This window comes from Alexandromys fortis, unplaced genomic scaffold (assembly GCF_014885135.2).
Source record: "Alexandromys fortis isolate MF-2015 unplaced genomic scaffold, M_Fortis_MF-2015_v1.1 scaffold_157, whole genome shotgun sequence".
Taxonomy (NCBI): domain Eukaryota; kingdom Metazoa; phylum Chordata; class Mammalia; order Rodentia; family Cricetidae; genus Alexandromys; species Alexandromys fortis.
The window spans coordinates 1,670,530-1,687,148 of record NW_026068041.1 but is presented as its reverse complement, the minus strand read 5'-3'; the positions used below and the strand labels follow the sequence as shown (position 1 = coordinate 1,687,148).

The 16,619-nt window shown below is 53.7% G+C and overlaps 2 protein-coding genes across 2 annotated transcripts; one reads left to right on the top strand and one right to left on the bottom strand.

Annotated features, from left to right (window-relative positions):
• The first annotated feature begins 200 nt into the window (after positions 1 to 200).
• Cdc42ep1 (CDC42 effector protein 1) lies at positions 201 to 8,100 on the top strand. Its single transcript, XM_050165657.1, has 3 exons — positions 201 to 364; positions 4,465 to 5,194; positions 6,430 to 8,100. The coding sequence occupies exons 2-3, from the start codon at positions 4,732 to 4,734 to the stop codon at positions 7,146 to 7,148; spliced, it is 1,182 nt and encodes a 393-aa protein (XP_050021614.1). The 5' UTR covers positions 201 to 364; positions 4,465 to 4,731; the 3' UTR covers positions 7,149 to 8,100.
• On the bottom strand, positions 8,071 to 14,388 carry Lgals2 (galectin 2). Its single transcript, XM_050165658.1, has 4 exons — positions 14,109 to 14,388; positions 9,488 to 9,570; positions 8,491 to 8,650; positions 8,071 to 8,377 (listed from the first exon to the last, which is right to left on the bottom strand). The coding sequence occupies exons 1-4, from the start codon at positions 14,112 to 14,114 to the stop codon at positions 8,234 to 8,236; spliced, it is 393 nt and encodes a 130-aa protein (XP_050021615.1). The 5' UTR covers positions 14,115 to 14,388; the 3' UTR covers positions 8,071 to 8,233.
• Between the last annotated feature and the right edge of the window lie 2,231 nt (positions 14,389 to 16,619).

Sequence of the window (16,619 nt, the reverse complement as noted above, 5' to 3'; positions counted from 1 at the left end):
CCTGGACTCCCCGAGGTCATCTGAGGAGCAGTGGGCAGCAAAGAGTCCCTGTGCCCTCCTCTGGACATTCCCAACTCAGGACAGGGTGAACATTCCCGAGGTCGCCCCGCCTAGGGGCGGCGGGATGGGGCCTGGCCTGGCACCCCCGCCGCGCCCCTGCAGTCCTCGCGGCGTGGCTAGCACTGGAGGGGGCGCGGCCGCCGCGGGCGGAGCAGGGGCGGAGGGAGCCCGCAGCCCGCCCCCGCCCGGGGATCCGGCCGCCAAGCTCGCGGCCAGGGCGGCACAGACCGGCCCAGCTACTCTTGGGCTTCGCAGGGACGCGCCAGCGCACCAGCCCCTGGACCCCCGAGCTCGACGACACAAGGTAACCGCGAGCGCGAGCCGGGGGAGTGCGCACCATCCTGGGCGCGCGGGGCCAACCTTTAGAAGACCGGGACGCGCAGATTTTCTGGGGTTGTTTTGTCACGTTGCGGGAAGGCGCTGGGGACCAAGGATCGGAGGACAGAGCACTAAACCGGGAGGCGGGCAGAGGGAGAGCCTAGGGCCGTCTGCGCGCATTCCTGCGCGGGCAGCGGAAGGGAAGAGACCCCAGGGCCCCTCGGCGACGCCAGAGCGGGAGCGGGAAGCTGGGGGGGGGGGGAGGACGGGGACAGGGCACCCTGCCCCCTCCCCAGCTGCATTCCAGACTGGAGAAGCGGATGAGGTCATCCCGTCCGGTTCCCTTCTGGCCACGGCAGCCACTGCCCGCGCCGGACCGGACCGAGACTCTCCAAAGTCTCCCCTCCAAGGTCCCCAGAAGGGAAAGTTTTCTAGTTGAAGTCTTTCCTGGACTTCCCATTCCAGCTGATTCTGTCCTTGTCCCAACTATGCCAGACTCGCCAAGTTTGAAGCCCATTTTCTAGACTGGGAAACTGAGACTGAGAGAGCATAGCCGCAGAGTGGGGGGCTTTAACTTTGGGTACTGGAGCAAGAATGCATCTTAATAAGTCGGTAGTGGCACACAGGTTAATCCCAACACTTGGGAAACTGAGGCGCGAGGATCACAATTTCGAGGTGAGCCTGGGCTATATAGTGAGACCTTGTAAACAAACAAAACCTCGTTTTTTCCTCCCGCTTTCCGCTTTCGAGTTGCTCCCTAATGGCCCGAGGCGCTCCCTCCTAGCCCACTATCCGGGAAGTTCAACAGCTTACTCCATTCCTGGCCTCAGTTTCCCTATCTTCCACCACCTCAAAGTGCTGGATTTAGAAAGGATGCCCCTGGAGGGCTTAACTTCTAATCCCAAATGTCACAGGTTGGGGGGAATCTGAAGCAACAGAATCCCCCAGTCCTGTGTTGATGTCAAAGAACTGTGCCCCCCCACCCCAGCAGGCTGCCTGGATTGTGGGAGACTAGGAGCTCTGCACACCTGCTTAAGGGAGTATCAGGGTACTCTGAGGAGCGGCTGCCCCTACCCCCTGGCCCTTCCCCACCATCCGGAGTGGCATTTCTTTCCCAACTTCCTTGCGCCCACAGCCACCCCTATTGGCCTCTGAGTGAGTGCGCCCTGCCAAAGCCCCCCAAACTTGTCCCTATGGTCACTACTACCAAAGGAGCTCTGAGCACGTGTCCATACTGTTGGTGAGTTGATTTAAGAGCTCTCCCCAGAGACTGGCCTCTCACTGGTGACAGCTCATGCCTGGGTCGTGGATACTGAACCACAGAACCAGGATTCTGTTTCTCCTTCTGGTAACTTCCCCACGTCTGCCATTGTTACTTCTGCCAGTGTTGGTAGAATGTAAGCAAGCTCCCGGACACTCTGCTTTGTTCTGTGACCTAAAGCTCGTTTTTCCCGTGGAAAATGGGTGAATGGAACATTTACAGGGGCTGTTTCCTGGGCCTTTGAGAAAAGGGTCCTCGTATCTCAACCCCCGGTGCAGGTGGCGTGACCCTAAGGCCAGCAGTAGTCTGAGGCTGGCACCCAGTGTTAAGCCATTGCCTCGAAGGGTCACTAGAATGAAAGATGCCCCTTACTTGTGAAGTTCTGGATTTGAACCCATGCCTACCCTGCTCCATAGTGGGAGAATTGAGTTTCTTCTACATCTTCCCCTCTTTCCTGCCTTCTCTGGCCGGAAGGCTTTTCCTCTTTCTCCATGGGAAGACAGAGCGAGTAGCTGAAGTTGGTCCAGGACGCTCTGCTGCAGTAGATGGGTGTAGACATAGAGGATGCTATCTACAGGTGCCCAGAGGCCTTTGGGAGGTGGTTCCATCACAAGGTTGGTCAGGGGGTTGGATAGGGCAGGAGCCTGGACGAAGCTCAGAAGTTTGAGAATTTGAATTTGCTAGTGTCACAATTTAGACACAGTTGACCCCTCCCTGTGCCATTTTTGCAAAGTTAGCCCTACCCGGTTCCCCAGCTCCTTCCTTTAGACTCTGAAGTGTAGAGACTAGTTTCCGCGGAGCTGGGAAACCTGGCCAGTGTTTACCTGCCACGGGACCTTGGGTGAGTCTGTTCCCTGGGCCTGTCAACCCTCTTTGTAGCCTGAGCCAGCCTTCCAAGCCTCCAGGGGGTGTTGGAGAATCATCTGATGACATCATGTCATTGGTCAGCCAACAACAAGCAGAATGCTTTATAACTTCAGCAAGCATTCCAGGAGGGCTTCTCTGTGCTGGGGGTGCCAGGGAAAGGGATGATTCAGAAGCCCCCCCCCCAGAAGGGGAGGAGCTAGGACTGGAGGAGGATCCACTGGTGGGGCGGAAGAGAATGCAGTCCCAAAACAAAGCGAGCTTTGTCCAGTTCTGCTCTTTGTTTTATCTCGTTAGTTAACCTATTTTGAATTTCAAATAACACTATAGAAGGGCTGCCTTGAGAATCTTAAGCTGGAGGTGGCAGTTAGGTTTAAGAAAATATAAAAAAAAGTTGAAACTCAGGTTTAGATCTTTATCAGTTGAGCAGGTGTGTGGTGGTGACTTGCCCAAGGTCACAGGGTGAGGACTCTGAGTCCCCAGTCAACTCTACGCTCTCGGAAGGTGGCAGGGGGTGGTCCCTCTGACCGGAAGGTTATCTCAGCTAATGGTTAGGCTGGCTACGGATTTGGCCACGTGCTAAGCGCTGGGAGGGAGAGAGGCAGGAAAATCCAGGCATCGCCCCACCCTCAAAGTGCTCAGGGAAACAAGACTGGGCCCTGAAAGCCGGCAAGGGCTTCTGTGAGTCAGAGGCCCCGAGTTCAAGTTTGGACTAGCTTTTTGGCGAGACCTTAAGCAAACTTGGCCCTCTCTGGGCCACAGAAAACCAGAGTATGGGCTTCAGGACCCTAAGTCCCTCAGCCACCTAGGGAAAGAGAAAAGGAGACGCAGAGGTGCCCTCTGAGAAGGGTGGCACAGCAGAGGAAGGAGGTGAGGGATCAGGAGGGACGTCCGTATGTAGGCACCCATGGCACTATTTTTTCCCTAAAACTTGTTCCCCAACAACAAGGCTCCTCCATCAACCTGACCAACTGATGAAGCCCCTTCTGCAGGCCTTCTTAATCATTGAATGCTCAGCACACAGGAGCTGGCTGGGAAAAGCCACTTTTGACCACAGGATCCCATTTCCAGGAAGCACCTTTGGAGGCCGAGGGCCCTGAGGAGCGTCAGTGCTGGCTTTGTGGCAGGCTGTGTACACAGCAGTTCACAAGACCTTGGCAGGGCGCCTCCTTTTTCTTGGCCTCTCCAGGTGGAATAGATTTGAACCCCCAGAGAACTGAAACACGCCGGCAAGAGGCGTGTGTCTGGAGCGGGCTCAAGGTCGCTGGGATGGGGAACCCAACTCTCTGTTTCTTCCCGAGAAGTCTCGGGCAAGTCACTACACTTTCAAATCCATTTCTCATTCCTGCTCTAGTGCCTCTGGCAAGTCTAGTGTCTGAGTCGCCTGACGTGGGCAGGAGAGCCATTGACACCTCACCTGCAGGTCTTATGTCATGATCGATCATTTTTCCGCTTCACTGATGCCCATTGTGAACTCAGAGCAGAATGGAGTCTCTGTCCTCGCCCAGGCAGTGGCGCTCAGAGGCATCCACACTTCTGACTGCAATGGCCATCCACGCTGCCAGTTCTCAGCCGTGGCGTGCACGTGTGTGTGGGTGCATAGGTCCACGTGCTCACATACAGAAGTCCTGCTCTGTCTCTCTGAGTCCCTGGAAGCAGAGCCACTCACTGAACCTGAAACTTGTGGGTTTGGTTTTGTTTTGGTTCCACCCCACAACACTGGGATTACGCTTGACCTTGTCGTGGGTGTTGCTGAGTTCAAGGTCCTTCAGCTTGTGCTGTAAGCGGGCTCCACTCTGTCACCACCGCCCCCCCCAGATCCTTCCTGAACCCCCTGGACTCTGCGGGTCCTCCTTTGTGCCTGGCTGGGCAGCCGCATTTGTTCTCTTGGGTGGCTACTGTTTGGACTCGGATTTCCTCTGCTGCTGCCGTGCCACAATGCTGTCTCTCTGCCCTTCCAGGTCTCCACCCCAGGACAGGGACCACCCATCTGGTGTCTTCTCGGATCCTCAGCCTCACCAGGGGCAAGGGACAGGGCCTCTGGGAGAGAGAGGAATAGACGCCCTCAGCCTCAGCACTGGGGACAGCGCCTTAACAGAGTCAAGCGTTGGCTTCTGCTGCACCATCTTCATCCACAGAAAGAGGCTGAGAAGGGTCCCTGAACCCAGCCTGCCATCTCCCCTGGCCCTAGCCGGGCATGGACCAGCAGTTGTGAGCAGCCAAAGCTGATGCCTGGCCCCCAGGGGGGCATAGGAGCCCCCACCATGAGCTTGGGCAAGATGTCTCCTGTAGGATGGGTGTCCAGTTCCCACGGAAAGAGGCGACTGACAGCAGACATGATCAGCCCCCCGCTTGGGGACTTCCGCCACACCATGCACGTGGGCCGAGGTGGGGACGTCTTCGGTGACACTTCCTTCCTCAGCAACCATGGGGGTCGCTCTGGGAACACCCACCGCTCACCCCGAAGTTTTCTGGCCAGGAAGCTCCAGCAGGTGCGCCGGGCGGGGGTGCCTCCTCGAAGGATGGCTTCCCCAGCTTCAGCGTCACCCGCCCCGCCTGCCATTTCCCCCATCATCAAGAATGCCATTTCCCTGCCCCAGCTCAACCAGGCCACCTATGACAGCCTGGTGGTGGGCAAGCTCAGCTTTGACAGCAGTCCCGCCGGCTCTACGGATGGCCGCTCTGGTTACGGTGAGGACCTGGGTTCACAGTCTCTTTTTCCATTGCTGGGATTCAAACCCAGAGAAATTGTGGGGTTCTTCCAGGCCTCCATAGCAACCTTTCCCCATAGCTGTTCAAGTCTATGAGCTGTTGGAGTCTGGCCGCCAACCTAGGCTGAGGATGAGGGGGTGGTGGTGGCATTAGGGAAGTGGGGTGCCAGCCTACTTAGGCCTCATAACCCCGAGGCTGAGATAGATATAAAGTTTGTATTATAGCAACCCTCTAACTTGCTCTGTGACTCTGGCGAATCTTTCTCATCTCTGGGCTTTGTGGCCAGTCCACCCCTTCCTGTCTCCTTCCATGAAGCAGCCCCCACCTCAGTGTCCGAGGGTATCACGGTGAGACTCTCTGAGCCTGCTCTGGTTTCCAGTCCTAGTAAGCACATGGACTGCACTCCAGTCCTCACCTCTACGGGTCCCTTAGTCTCAGTGCTAAGATTCAGCGAAGCGATGAGGCAAGTCTACTCTACACAGTGAGTTCCAGGACAGCCTAGGCTACATAGAGAGACCCTGTCTCAAAACACCAGACAGGAAAAGATTGAATAAAGTCAGCCGTGACCTAGGCAGCTCTGAAGCAGGTGCTCAGGACAGCTGTTATTTGAACAAAGGCTCCTGTAACTTGGCAAATTGATTCAGGTGTGAATGCCACCTTGGCAGGCCAACTCTCCAGGGGACCGTGGGTTACTGCTGCCCCCTCATGGTCATGCTTTGCATTACAGTCTTGGTGCCACTGTATCAGACCTGGTGGTCCTGCAAGTAAGGGTTGGGCTGGTAACCTTTGGAGGACATGTCTCTCTCCTGAGAACCTATGATTTCTCTGTTCAGGCCTTGGCTTCTGGTTCCTTCGTATGCCCACAGATAAACTAACATGCAGCCATCGGTCAGTTTCATAGAGGGAACCAGGAACCATGGCCAAGTCCACATCAGGACTGAGTGTCAAGATTCAAGCTGCAGGCAGAGTTCCAACCCCGACAGACTGGCATTGGGCAAGGTCTGCCCATCTCAAGCTGAACTTCCACTTGCTCTTCTGTAAAGTGGCATCAGGATTAGTTTCAGATCGTGTGGAAGGCTGTGGGGTCCGTGTAGAGGCCAACAAGGGATACAGCTTTCCAAGGTCCCCATGGTAGATCAGGATCGTCCTGGCTCTTTGTCTCCAAGAACGGGCTAGGGACCCCAGCCCTGACCTCTGCCCCATTTCTCTGCTAGGCCTGGATTCTGGGTTCTGCACCATCTCGCGCCTGCCACGTGCGGAAAAGCACAGCAACCGAGACCGTGACTGTGACCGCGACCGGGACCATGCTCAAGACCGAGAGCAAAATTCTTTCCCCTCCGAGCCCGAGCTTCGACGCTCTGACTCCCTCTTGTCTTTCCGTTTTGACCTTGACCTAGGCCCCTCGCTTCTCAGCGAGATGCTAGGGGTCATGAGCCTTTCAGAAGCCCCAGCAGCTGAGCCCACCACAGCCCCTGCTGCCAAGCCCCCCGCCTCAGCAGCAACCCCCGCTGCCCCTATTGCAAAACCCCCAGCCCGTGCCATAACCACCCCAGACCCTGTAGCAAGCCTCGCAGCTCCTGCAGCAAGCCCCCCAGCCCGTGGACATTTCCCCAATGGGGTCACTGCTGTTCTGGGCGCTGTGGCTGAGGTAAAGCCCAGCCCGGTGGGAGAGAATCCCCAGGTGCTTCCCAACATGGCCTTTGGCAGGCACGGAGCCAGCTGGGGTGCCAGCCGGGCCAGCCGCCATTACACTGAGATGGATGCGCGGCGGGAGCTGACAGGGGTGCTACCTCAAGTCCACGGCTCCTGGGAGAGCCTGAACGAAGAATGGAGTGCACCTCCGGCCAGTGACAGAACCCCAGTGCCCAGCACGGTGCAGGTCAATTCCTTTGAATTTGCTGACGCTGAGGAAGATGATGAAGTCAAAGTGTGAGGGACTGGGCATGGGCTCCAGGTCCTGCCATCCTGAAGACTCACAGAAAGCAGAGGGGCTGAGCTCACCCACCGTCACCTAACAACTACACTGCCCACAAGACATGGACAGTTGCCCAACTGGAGTTAGCCCCACATCCTTCCTGGTCTATGGAAGGCAGACATTGGTAAGGGGGTCCTTACTGCTCTGACCCACCTCCCTGCGCTGCCTCTAGGCCCACTAGCCCTTCAGTCATACCCTGTGCCAACCCCATGGCCTCATAGTGTGGGCTTTGTGCCCCAGGATGCTTCCCGGGTGGGGTAGGGCTGGGCTAAGGACCATACAGGGCCATTGTCTCTGTGGGACTGCCTGCTCCTGCTCATTTAGACTGCCCCAGAAGGCCACCACTGTGTCCTCAATAGCCCTATTCCAGGCTCCTCTCCAGTTCCCAGAGAGAGGTCAGGTGTAGAGTCTTCTGTGAACCCCAGATCCGCCTCCTGTGCCTGACCGTAAAAGCTAACTGCCTAAGAAGCCAGGGAGGCAGCCCCTGCTGAGGTGCCCTTTCCCCTCCTGGGAGTTTGGAAAGTTGAGGACCCCCTTTCAGGCCCCCCAGCTAGAAGGGGGGCAGGCAAGGTAATGAGTAACCAGCCTGGAATGCTTAACCGATAAAAGGCCCAGGTGGGACCCTTATCTGCAGTTCCTGGAACACCCTGGCCCCAGGTGCCTGGAACCAGTATCTGCCCCATAATCCTGCGGGACAGCTTGGCAGGTGCTCAGGTCACCAGGAGGAAGGGAAGTTTACAGGCATGGGGTGGCTTGGGAGAACCTCCCATCCTCTTCCCTTGGCAGCACTACACCCTGTGCCTCAGTTTCCAACCCTGCATCGAAGGTGGGGGAGCATTAACACGCATGGGAAGCGCTAACATTTCTCACTGTGGAAATAATAAATGAGGAATCTTTTATTTGCTCTTGACCTAGGGGCTGGGGTTAGTCAGAAGGAGCGTGGGAAATTACAGGACCTAAAGACCGCGGTCCTAATGGGGCTTGCAGAGAGGGCCGAAACGGATTTAGGGACTGAGGTCTTGTTCTGAGGAGGTGCTGCGTGCTCACTCAAGCTTGAAGGAGGAGATTTGGAGCCCGGCCATACTTAGGTAGCGCAGGTGGTTTTGACCCAGCCTGTTGGGGAAGGTCACCACGTGTCCGTCAGGTAGTGTCACCTTGAACTCATTATTATTGAAGGCCACAGTGATCTGTAAGGAGAGGAAACAATGTCAGGAGAGCCTGGGAAGGGTCCTCACGGTGCCTGACGGTGCTCCCACGTCCAAGCAGGAGGGCCATCATTTGGGCTCCCATTTGACCTCACCTTGACGTCCTCTCCTGGACTGAAGCACTTGTTACTTTCTCGTTGCTCTTGTCCCCACCTGCCACCATCACGAGAGTTGAAGACGATGGTGGATTCGTTGAAGCGAGGGTTAAAATGCAGGTTCAGCTTGTCTTGCTCCTGGCCCAGGTTAATGGTGAAGCTACAGGGAGGAGTGGCAGGAGAACAGCTTAGGACAGGGGACTTTGGTTGACCACAAGCTGGAGGAGCGAGTCAAGATGCCGCTATTGAGATCTGTAACTTGCAGCCAGTAGGCTGTGCACAGTGGTGGCACCTTCTGTTTGGAGTAGGCACAGGCCGTTAGCGGGGTGATTAGGAGTGACAATTGCAGGTTGTCTGTCCTGGAGGAGACAGTTGAAGGGCTGTCACCAGAGGGATGCAGGCAGGATCACTAGAGAAGCCTGGGTTAGCTATTCAGAGTCCCTGAAAGTAGGACCTTTGGGGTGTGGGGTTCCGTCATGGGTGAGGGTTCTCAGACCAGGCATATCCGCATGTTTCTGCAAGCGAGGAGCCTTTTTCTCTTAGCTCCTAGTCTGTGTGTCTGCCTCCTTCCTAACACAGGAGCTAGAGGTTTTATCTCACGAAATGCTGGCGGTGCTGAGCAGCCAGGGAGTTAACAGCAGCACGCTCAGGTAGAGGAAAAGGGGGCCTTTGCTGCCCCCTGGTGACAGCCTCTGGTTAGAGTCACAGGACCTGGTTAAGAGGGTGGTGAGCAGGTTGTGTATGCTTCAGCACAGGCTTCAGACCTGCTGGGTCAGGCAGAGTGCCACCCTTCTCCACCTGCCCCTTTGTTGACAGTCGAGACCAGGAACGGAGAGCAGTGTCTGTCCTGACATTCTGAGGGTTCCTAACCCAAAGGACGCAAGGGCAACTCCTAACAGGAACCAGCAAGGACGTGGTAAGGAGCATATAAAAAAAGAGTCGCTGCTCCCTTAGCCTTTGAGGTCCCAGTCCTCAGCCCCGCCCACACCTCGCTCACCTGTTAACATCCTTGTGGATCTTGCCTTTAATTTTCAGGGTCATCCCTGATTTCATGTCCAAGTTTGTGATCTCAAATTTCTCCTGGAGCAACAGAACAGAAGGCTTCAGGGAATCATGAAAGGGACCCTTTGCCCTGCTGCCGTCTTATGCCATCCTGCCATTCTGGATGTCTCTATTACCTCTCTGCCCTCATGGAGACCACAGCATTGTGACTCGGGTTTCCCAGAGCCCCCTTAGCCTCTGCTTCGCTCTCCTCCACCCCACAACCCAAGAAGAGAATGCCTAGGGCTGGAAGGTCACGGAACGGGCAGCCTGACCTCTGCAGGTCTTACAATTTCCCAGTGTTCAAGTAACATGCTGCCTTTAGCACACCCAAAACATTGGTGTATTGCAGAAATGACCACGTCGGGCTGAGCATGGTGGCATATACCTTTAATCCTAGCTCTTGGGAGGCAGAGACAGGTAGCTTTTTGTGAGTTTGAGGTCAGCCTGATCTACACAGCAGGTTTCCAGCCAGCCAGAGCTACATGGTGAAACCCTGTCTCAAAAAACAAACAAACAAACAAAAACCCAAAGCAAGAAGACGTGGTGATCCATACTTGCAATCCAAGTCTGGGGGGCAGAGTCAGGAAGATCCCTGGGGCTCCATGGGCAGGCAGTCTAGACTGAGAGACCTTGTCTCAAAGGAAGCAGGTTTTTTTTAAAGATTTATTTTATTAATTATGTATACAGCGTTCTGCCTGCAGGTACACCTGCAGGCCAGAAGAGGGCACCAGGTATCATTACAGATGGTTGTGAGCCACCATGTGGTTGCTGGGAATTGAACTCAGGACCTCTGGAAGAGCAGTCAGTGCTCTTAACCTCTGAGCCATCTCTCCAGCCCAAAGGAAGCATTTTTTTGGGTGATGGCTAAGGTTGCACACACACACACGTGTGAGTGCAGCCATACACATACACTAAAGGGGGTGTGAGAGAATGGTCAGAATACATTGTGTGTGAGTATAAAGTTGTCAAATAACAAAACTTGCCAATCAATCCAGGCTGGGATGGAGCTAAGTGGTAGAGCACTTACCTAGCATGCAGAAAGTCCCAGAATTCCAAACCCACCCCTTAAAAAAAAGTCAGAAGCAGTTGCTGAGTACCCACTGTGCGACAGATGTTGAGGGAGGCTCCAAGACCAATAGCACCCACTTTCAAGCCAGTTGCAGGAAGTTCAGCATCCCGTTTGCGAGGCCCAAGCATAGGGCCTGACCCAGATGGCAGAAATGGGGTGGCCACCCCTGCATTTCTGTATTCTGTATCTAGTATTCCTCTGCCCTCGCCTCTAACCAGGGCATCAGTAGTACCCCAGTTTCTCAGTAGTACCCCAGTTTCTTGTCAGCTGACTCCTCTATCTTTTCTTAATGAATTTATTTTTTATGATTTATTTACTTTTGTTTTTATGTGCTTTGGTGTTTTGCCTGCATGTATGACTGGGTGAGGGTGTCAGATCCCCTGGAACTGGAGTTACAGACAGCTGTGAGCTGCCATATGGGTGCTGAGAGTTGAACCTGGGTCCTCTGGAAGAGCAGCCAGTGCTCTGAAGCTCTGAGCCAGCTCTTCAGCCCCTGACTGGGGAAAGGGAAAGTGTCCAGGCTGAGTTTCCAAAGCCCACTGCTTTGAAATATTCATCCTTCACGCTTGGGACCAGAGGGTGACAGCTGAGCTGAACAGCTCCTATGGACAGCCTTTCTGCACTGTGGGCTTCATTTATCGACATGAATCTATCTGATTCCTTCTTACCCTGTATTACTATTTTTTAAATCTTATTTTCTTATATTTTATGTATGAGTGCTCTGCAGGCCAAAAGGGGGCGCCAGATCTCATTACAGATGGTTGTGAGCCACCATGTGGTTGCTGGGAACTGAACTCAGGACCTCTGGAACAGCAATTAGTGCTCTTAACCGCCAAGCCATCTCTCTAGCCTACTAGTAGTAGTAGTAGTAGTAGTAGTATTGTATGTATGACCTGCATGGATGTCTGTGCATCATATGCATGCCTGGTGCTTGCAGAGGCCAGAAGAGGGCATTGGATGTCCCTGGAATTGGAGTTACAAACAGCTGTGAGTTGCCATGAGGGTGCTGAGAATCGAACCCAAACCCAGATCCTCTGGAAAGGCAGCCAATGCTCTAAACCACTGAATCACATCTCCAGTCCCTTGCCTTGTATTTTGTTGACAAGCGTCACCAAGGATTCCTGAATCAAGTCCCCTGTCTGGGTGGGGCTTGGGGATGAGGTCAAGAGCACAGCTGTGGGAAGGTTGTTCGTCCTTTGCCACTACAAAGAAGGATGGGGGATGGCTGATTTGAATGCAAGGGAGGCTTGACACCCTGCCCAAACACCCCCACTTGCTATGTAGCCCAGGCTGCCTTTGAACTGGTGATCCTCCTACACTGATCCCCAGCTCTACCTCTGGTCAGGTGACTTGAGGGCAGCCTCACCACTCTGGGCCTGGGTTACCTATTGGTGCTATGAGGGGATTATCGGGGAGGAGAGAGACGAAAGTAAAAGAGTGGTAAAGTGACTAAAATCAAGAAGGCCAAGGGTGTGTCTGGGCCACCAAGCGTCTCCCTGAGGGGCAGGGGCGAGGATATCACTGTCCTTTCCAGCACTGACACCCGGTCACACGGACATCCTACATACTACCTACACTGGCTCAGATGATGTCATTCGCCAAACACACACATGCGTCCTATTCGCCCCACCTGGCACCTGCTACTGCGACCTTGAAAATAGGGTCTTGGTACAACCTAATACAGGACCAGATTGGTCTAGGATAGGCCCTCAATGCGCTGGAGCTAGATGAAAAAGGAAGGGAAATGGGACCAGAGGGGTGGCTCAGTGGTTAAGAGCTGCTCTTGTAGACAACCCAGGTTTGTCTCCCAGCACCCACAGGGTGGCTCACAACCATCCATAATTCTAGTTCCAGGGGATCCAATGCCTTCATCTAGCCTCTGTGGGTACCAAGAATACACATGATATAGATACACACATGTGTGCACACACACATGTGCACATACACATACACAGGAAAAGAATACAGAATAAATATTTTTTAAAAAAAAAACTGAAAGGGAAAGGAACTGGGTACAGAAACACCGCCCCCCAAAGGGAAGGCCATATGCAGAGGGGCAAGCCCTGTAACGGAGCATCTGGAGATAGGACCTGTGGGTGCCCACATCCACAGGAAACTGCAATACGTACGTAAAGCTCGTCCCCAGAGCCTTCAGGGAATGCCAGGCCCTGCCCACCCTGGATTGCAGACATAGACAGGACGAAGAGAGAAGTCTCTGTGGTGGTCAGCCCCTTATTTCAAAGTGGCTTGTCTCAACAATTCTAGGAAATGGACCTACCATCTAAGCCCCAGAGAATGCCATGTAGTCCCATCCCAAACACGTCAGGGGAGACCAAGGCCCTGGGAGAGAGGCATCCACCTGTCTAAAGTCACAGCTGAGTCAGATTGGAACAAAGGCTCAGCAATCTTCAGAGAGTGAAACACCTTTGCAAATTGTAGATGGTGGCCTTCTGTAACATCATCTTGAGCCTCGGTCTCTCTCTCTCTCTCTCTCTCTCTCTCTCTCTCTCTCGCTCGCTCGCTCTCGCTCTCGGTCTCTCCCTCCCTCCTTCCCTCCATCCCTCCCTCTCTCCCTCCCTCCCTCTCTCCCTCTCATTTCCCTCTGGTTTATCAAGACAGGTTTTCTCTGTGTAACAGCCCTGACTGTCCTGGAACTCACTTTGTAGACCATGCTTGGCCTTGAGCTCACAGAGATCCGCCTGTCTCTGCCCCCGAGTGCCGGGATTAAAGGCATGTGCCACCATACCCAGCCTCTTTTTCTCTTTTGAGACAGGGACTCCGTATGTACCTCTGGCTGGCCAGGAACTTACTGTGTAGACCAGGCTGGCTTCAAACTCAGAGCTCCTTTTGCCTCTGGCCCTTGTATGCTGGGCTTGCAAGCTGCATCCCCACATACAGTTTGTGCGGTGCTGGAGATCAAACCCAGGGCCTCGTACATGCTGGGCAAGCACTCTACCCATGTGGTTCCTTTAAAAGTACGTTACTTTTGTGGTGCTGAACATACTAAATACACACTCTCTCATTGATATGGAACCTTTTCTCAGCCCCTGAACCTCAATTTCTCGTCTTTGTGAAACTCAGTAGTGGTTATCAGTCATAATTAATATCACCGTCACTGTTCTCACAGAGAGGTCCTGGCCCTCAGCCTGGTGGAGGCAGAGAGATGGGCGGCTTCAACGCTAAGGGGTTTAGAGACCATCCACCCAACTTTGTTTTTTTTTTTTTTTCTTTTTGAGATGGGGTCTCTCTGTGTAGCTCTGGCTATCCTGGAACTCACTCTGTAGACCAGGCTGGCTTTGAACTCAGAGATCCACCTGTCTCTGCCTCCCAAGTGCTGGGGTTAAAGGTGTATGCCACCACCTTTAATCCCAGCTTTTTTTTAAGCTCATGGAGAAACTGAGATGAAGAGAAGGGCAGCGGTAGAGGACCCCCAAACACCCTACCCTAACCCACAGCAAAGACAAGTGAGTGGAGGGAAGTGGGCCCCAAGGACCAGCATCCTCACCGACATGGTGACAGCTCCCAGCCACAGCTCTCCCAGTCACTCCCAGAGGCTCGTGTGCAAGGTATCACCTCTTGGTCAGCTTTATATCCCAGAATATTACACATTAACTACCCCAAGGCCATAAATAAGGACTTTGACCTTATTATTCCCTAATATCTCCTGGCCTGCATTTGCAAATACTCAACAAACAGGAAGACAGATCCTCACCCCGCCTCCCAGTTCTGAGCATCCTCCTGGTCTCCCTGCAATTCCTACCAGCCTCCATGGTCAGTACTCCACAGAGCCCAGGGGAGGAGGCCCTAGTACCACCCCCACACAAACCACAGACACCCAGAGCTTGGCAGGTCACCCAATCCCCCTGCTGAGCCCACCCAATCCCCCTGCTGAGCCCAGCTCCTACAACCACAAAAAGACAGGCTAAGTCTGTAAAAATGTCCAGGCTTCTAATTTTCAATGATGTCATGAGTCATTCGAAGACTTTTTTTTTCCTTTTCTCATCCATTCTTTTTTCTGATTACACATATAACTCGTTTCTTCTTTTTCTTCTTGTGAAACAGAGTCTGCCCATTTTGCCCAGGCTGGCCTTGAACGCTCTCTTGTCCTCCCACTTCTGTGCCTAAGTGCTGGGATTCCAGGCAGAAGCCCCACATCCAGCTGCATGCATGTCTATTTCAAAAGGGAAACATGGTAGAGCCAAAGAAACATCTAGGGCCGGTGAGATGGCTTGGCGGATAAGGGAACTTGCTGCCAAGCCTGACCAGCCAAGTTTGATTCCCGGAGCTCACATGATGGAAGGAAAGAACCAATTCTTACAAGTTGTCCCTCTGACCTCCACACATGTGCACACACACAGAGACACACAGAGACACACACACACACAAATAAGTATAATTTAAATGTTTAAAAGCATCTATAAATATCTATTCCTGTCAAAAGAGTATTTTTAAAAGGCCTTGGAGCATGGCTGAGTGTTGAAACACTCTCCTTAGCAAGCCCAGGTCCCTGGAATCCAGCCTCAGCCTCAGCCATTACTAAAGGAAGCAGAAGGAAGAGGATGCAAAAGCGGACCATTCTGTAAGGGCTGGGTGGTTCAGTGGTGGAGCGTGCACTCAGCATGAACACCCTGTAGCTTCCACCCCTGGCACCGTGCACCAAACAGTGTGTTCTGCTGGGACACAGACAGAACGTGCAGAAGGAGCCCAAGGGCTCGGGGTGCTGAGAGTTTACATGCTTCGCCAATTGTTTTCTGTGAATTTTGTGATGGTCAGGCTCGATCTACACCGTTAAAGAAAGGCATTCCGATATAGTGCCGCTGCCAGGAGAGGACCTGCCCTCCGTCTATCCTTCCAGTGGTGTCGGTGGATTTATACCATAGGCAGTCTGTACGATTGTTTATCCTGCTTCATTGGGAACCCTGAGACCTACAGATCTGCATTTCAGAACCATGTGTCCCTGGCTGAGAAATCCTCCAACTCTCCGAGGCTTAGTTTATGGGACCAGGTTCCTGCCTCTGAGCACCGACATTCAGCCTGTTCCCTGTTAAAAACGTAGCTCTGTGTGTGTGTGTGTGTGTGTGTGTGTGTGTGTGTGTGCGTGTGGTGGGGTGGTGGTGGTGCATGCCTTTAATCCCAGCACTTCAGAGGCAGGAGCAGGCAGATCTTTGTGAATTCGAGGCCAGCCTGATCTAAAAAGTGAGCTCCAGGACAGCCAGGGTTACACAGAGAAATCCTGTCTTGGGAAAACTACAAAAAAATAAAATAAAAATAAAAATCAGCTCCATTCTCTCCCACACAAAGTATGGCTGCACCCAACAACCTCCGCAGTGCACATTCCCAGAAAAAGAACCTTGCCAGCTCTCTGGGTTGGCAACCCACGGAGGCTTCCATCCCAGTTGGCAGTGACTGCTCTAGGCAGGGCGCTGGGAGGCCAGCCCTGTTGCGGCCCCTGTCGTGCCAGGAGCTGGTGGGTGGCTCACTGCCCAGTGCTCCCATGGGACAACACCTTCTGTGCCAGGCCAAGAGGGGAGTGGTTGATTTCCTTATTTTACCCACAAGGAAATGAATTTCTTCTCGGCCTGTCTCTCGGGAGCCAAGTGAGATAAGAAAGCGGGGCTGGTGGCCTCCTAATGACAGCAGCCTTCACTCTCCCTCGCCACAGAAGCTGTGGAAAGAGCACATAAAGTTCGTGTTTTGAAGAGAATTTTTTTATTAAATTTATTTATTTATTAAAGATTTCTGCCTCCTCCCCGCCACTGCCTCCCATTTCCCTCCCCCTCCCCCATCAAGTCCCCCTCCCCCGATCAAGTCCCCCTCCTCATCAGCCCAAAGAGCAATCAGGGTTCCCTGACCTGTGGGAAGTCCGAGGACCACCCACCTCAATCAATCCATGTCTAGTAAGGTGAGCATCCAAACTGCCTAGGCTCCCACAAAGCCAGTATGTGCAGTAGGATCAAAAACCCATTGCCATTGTTCTTGAGTTCTCAGTAGTCCTCATTGACCGCTATGTTCAGCG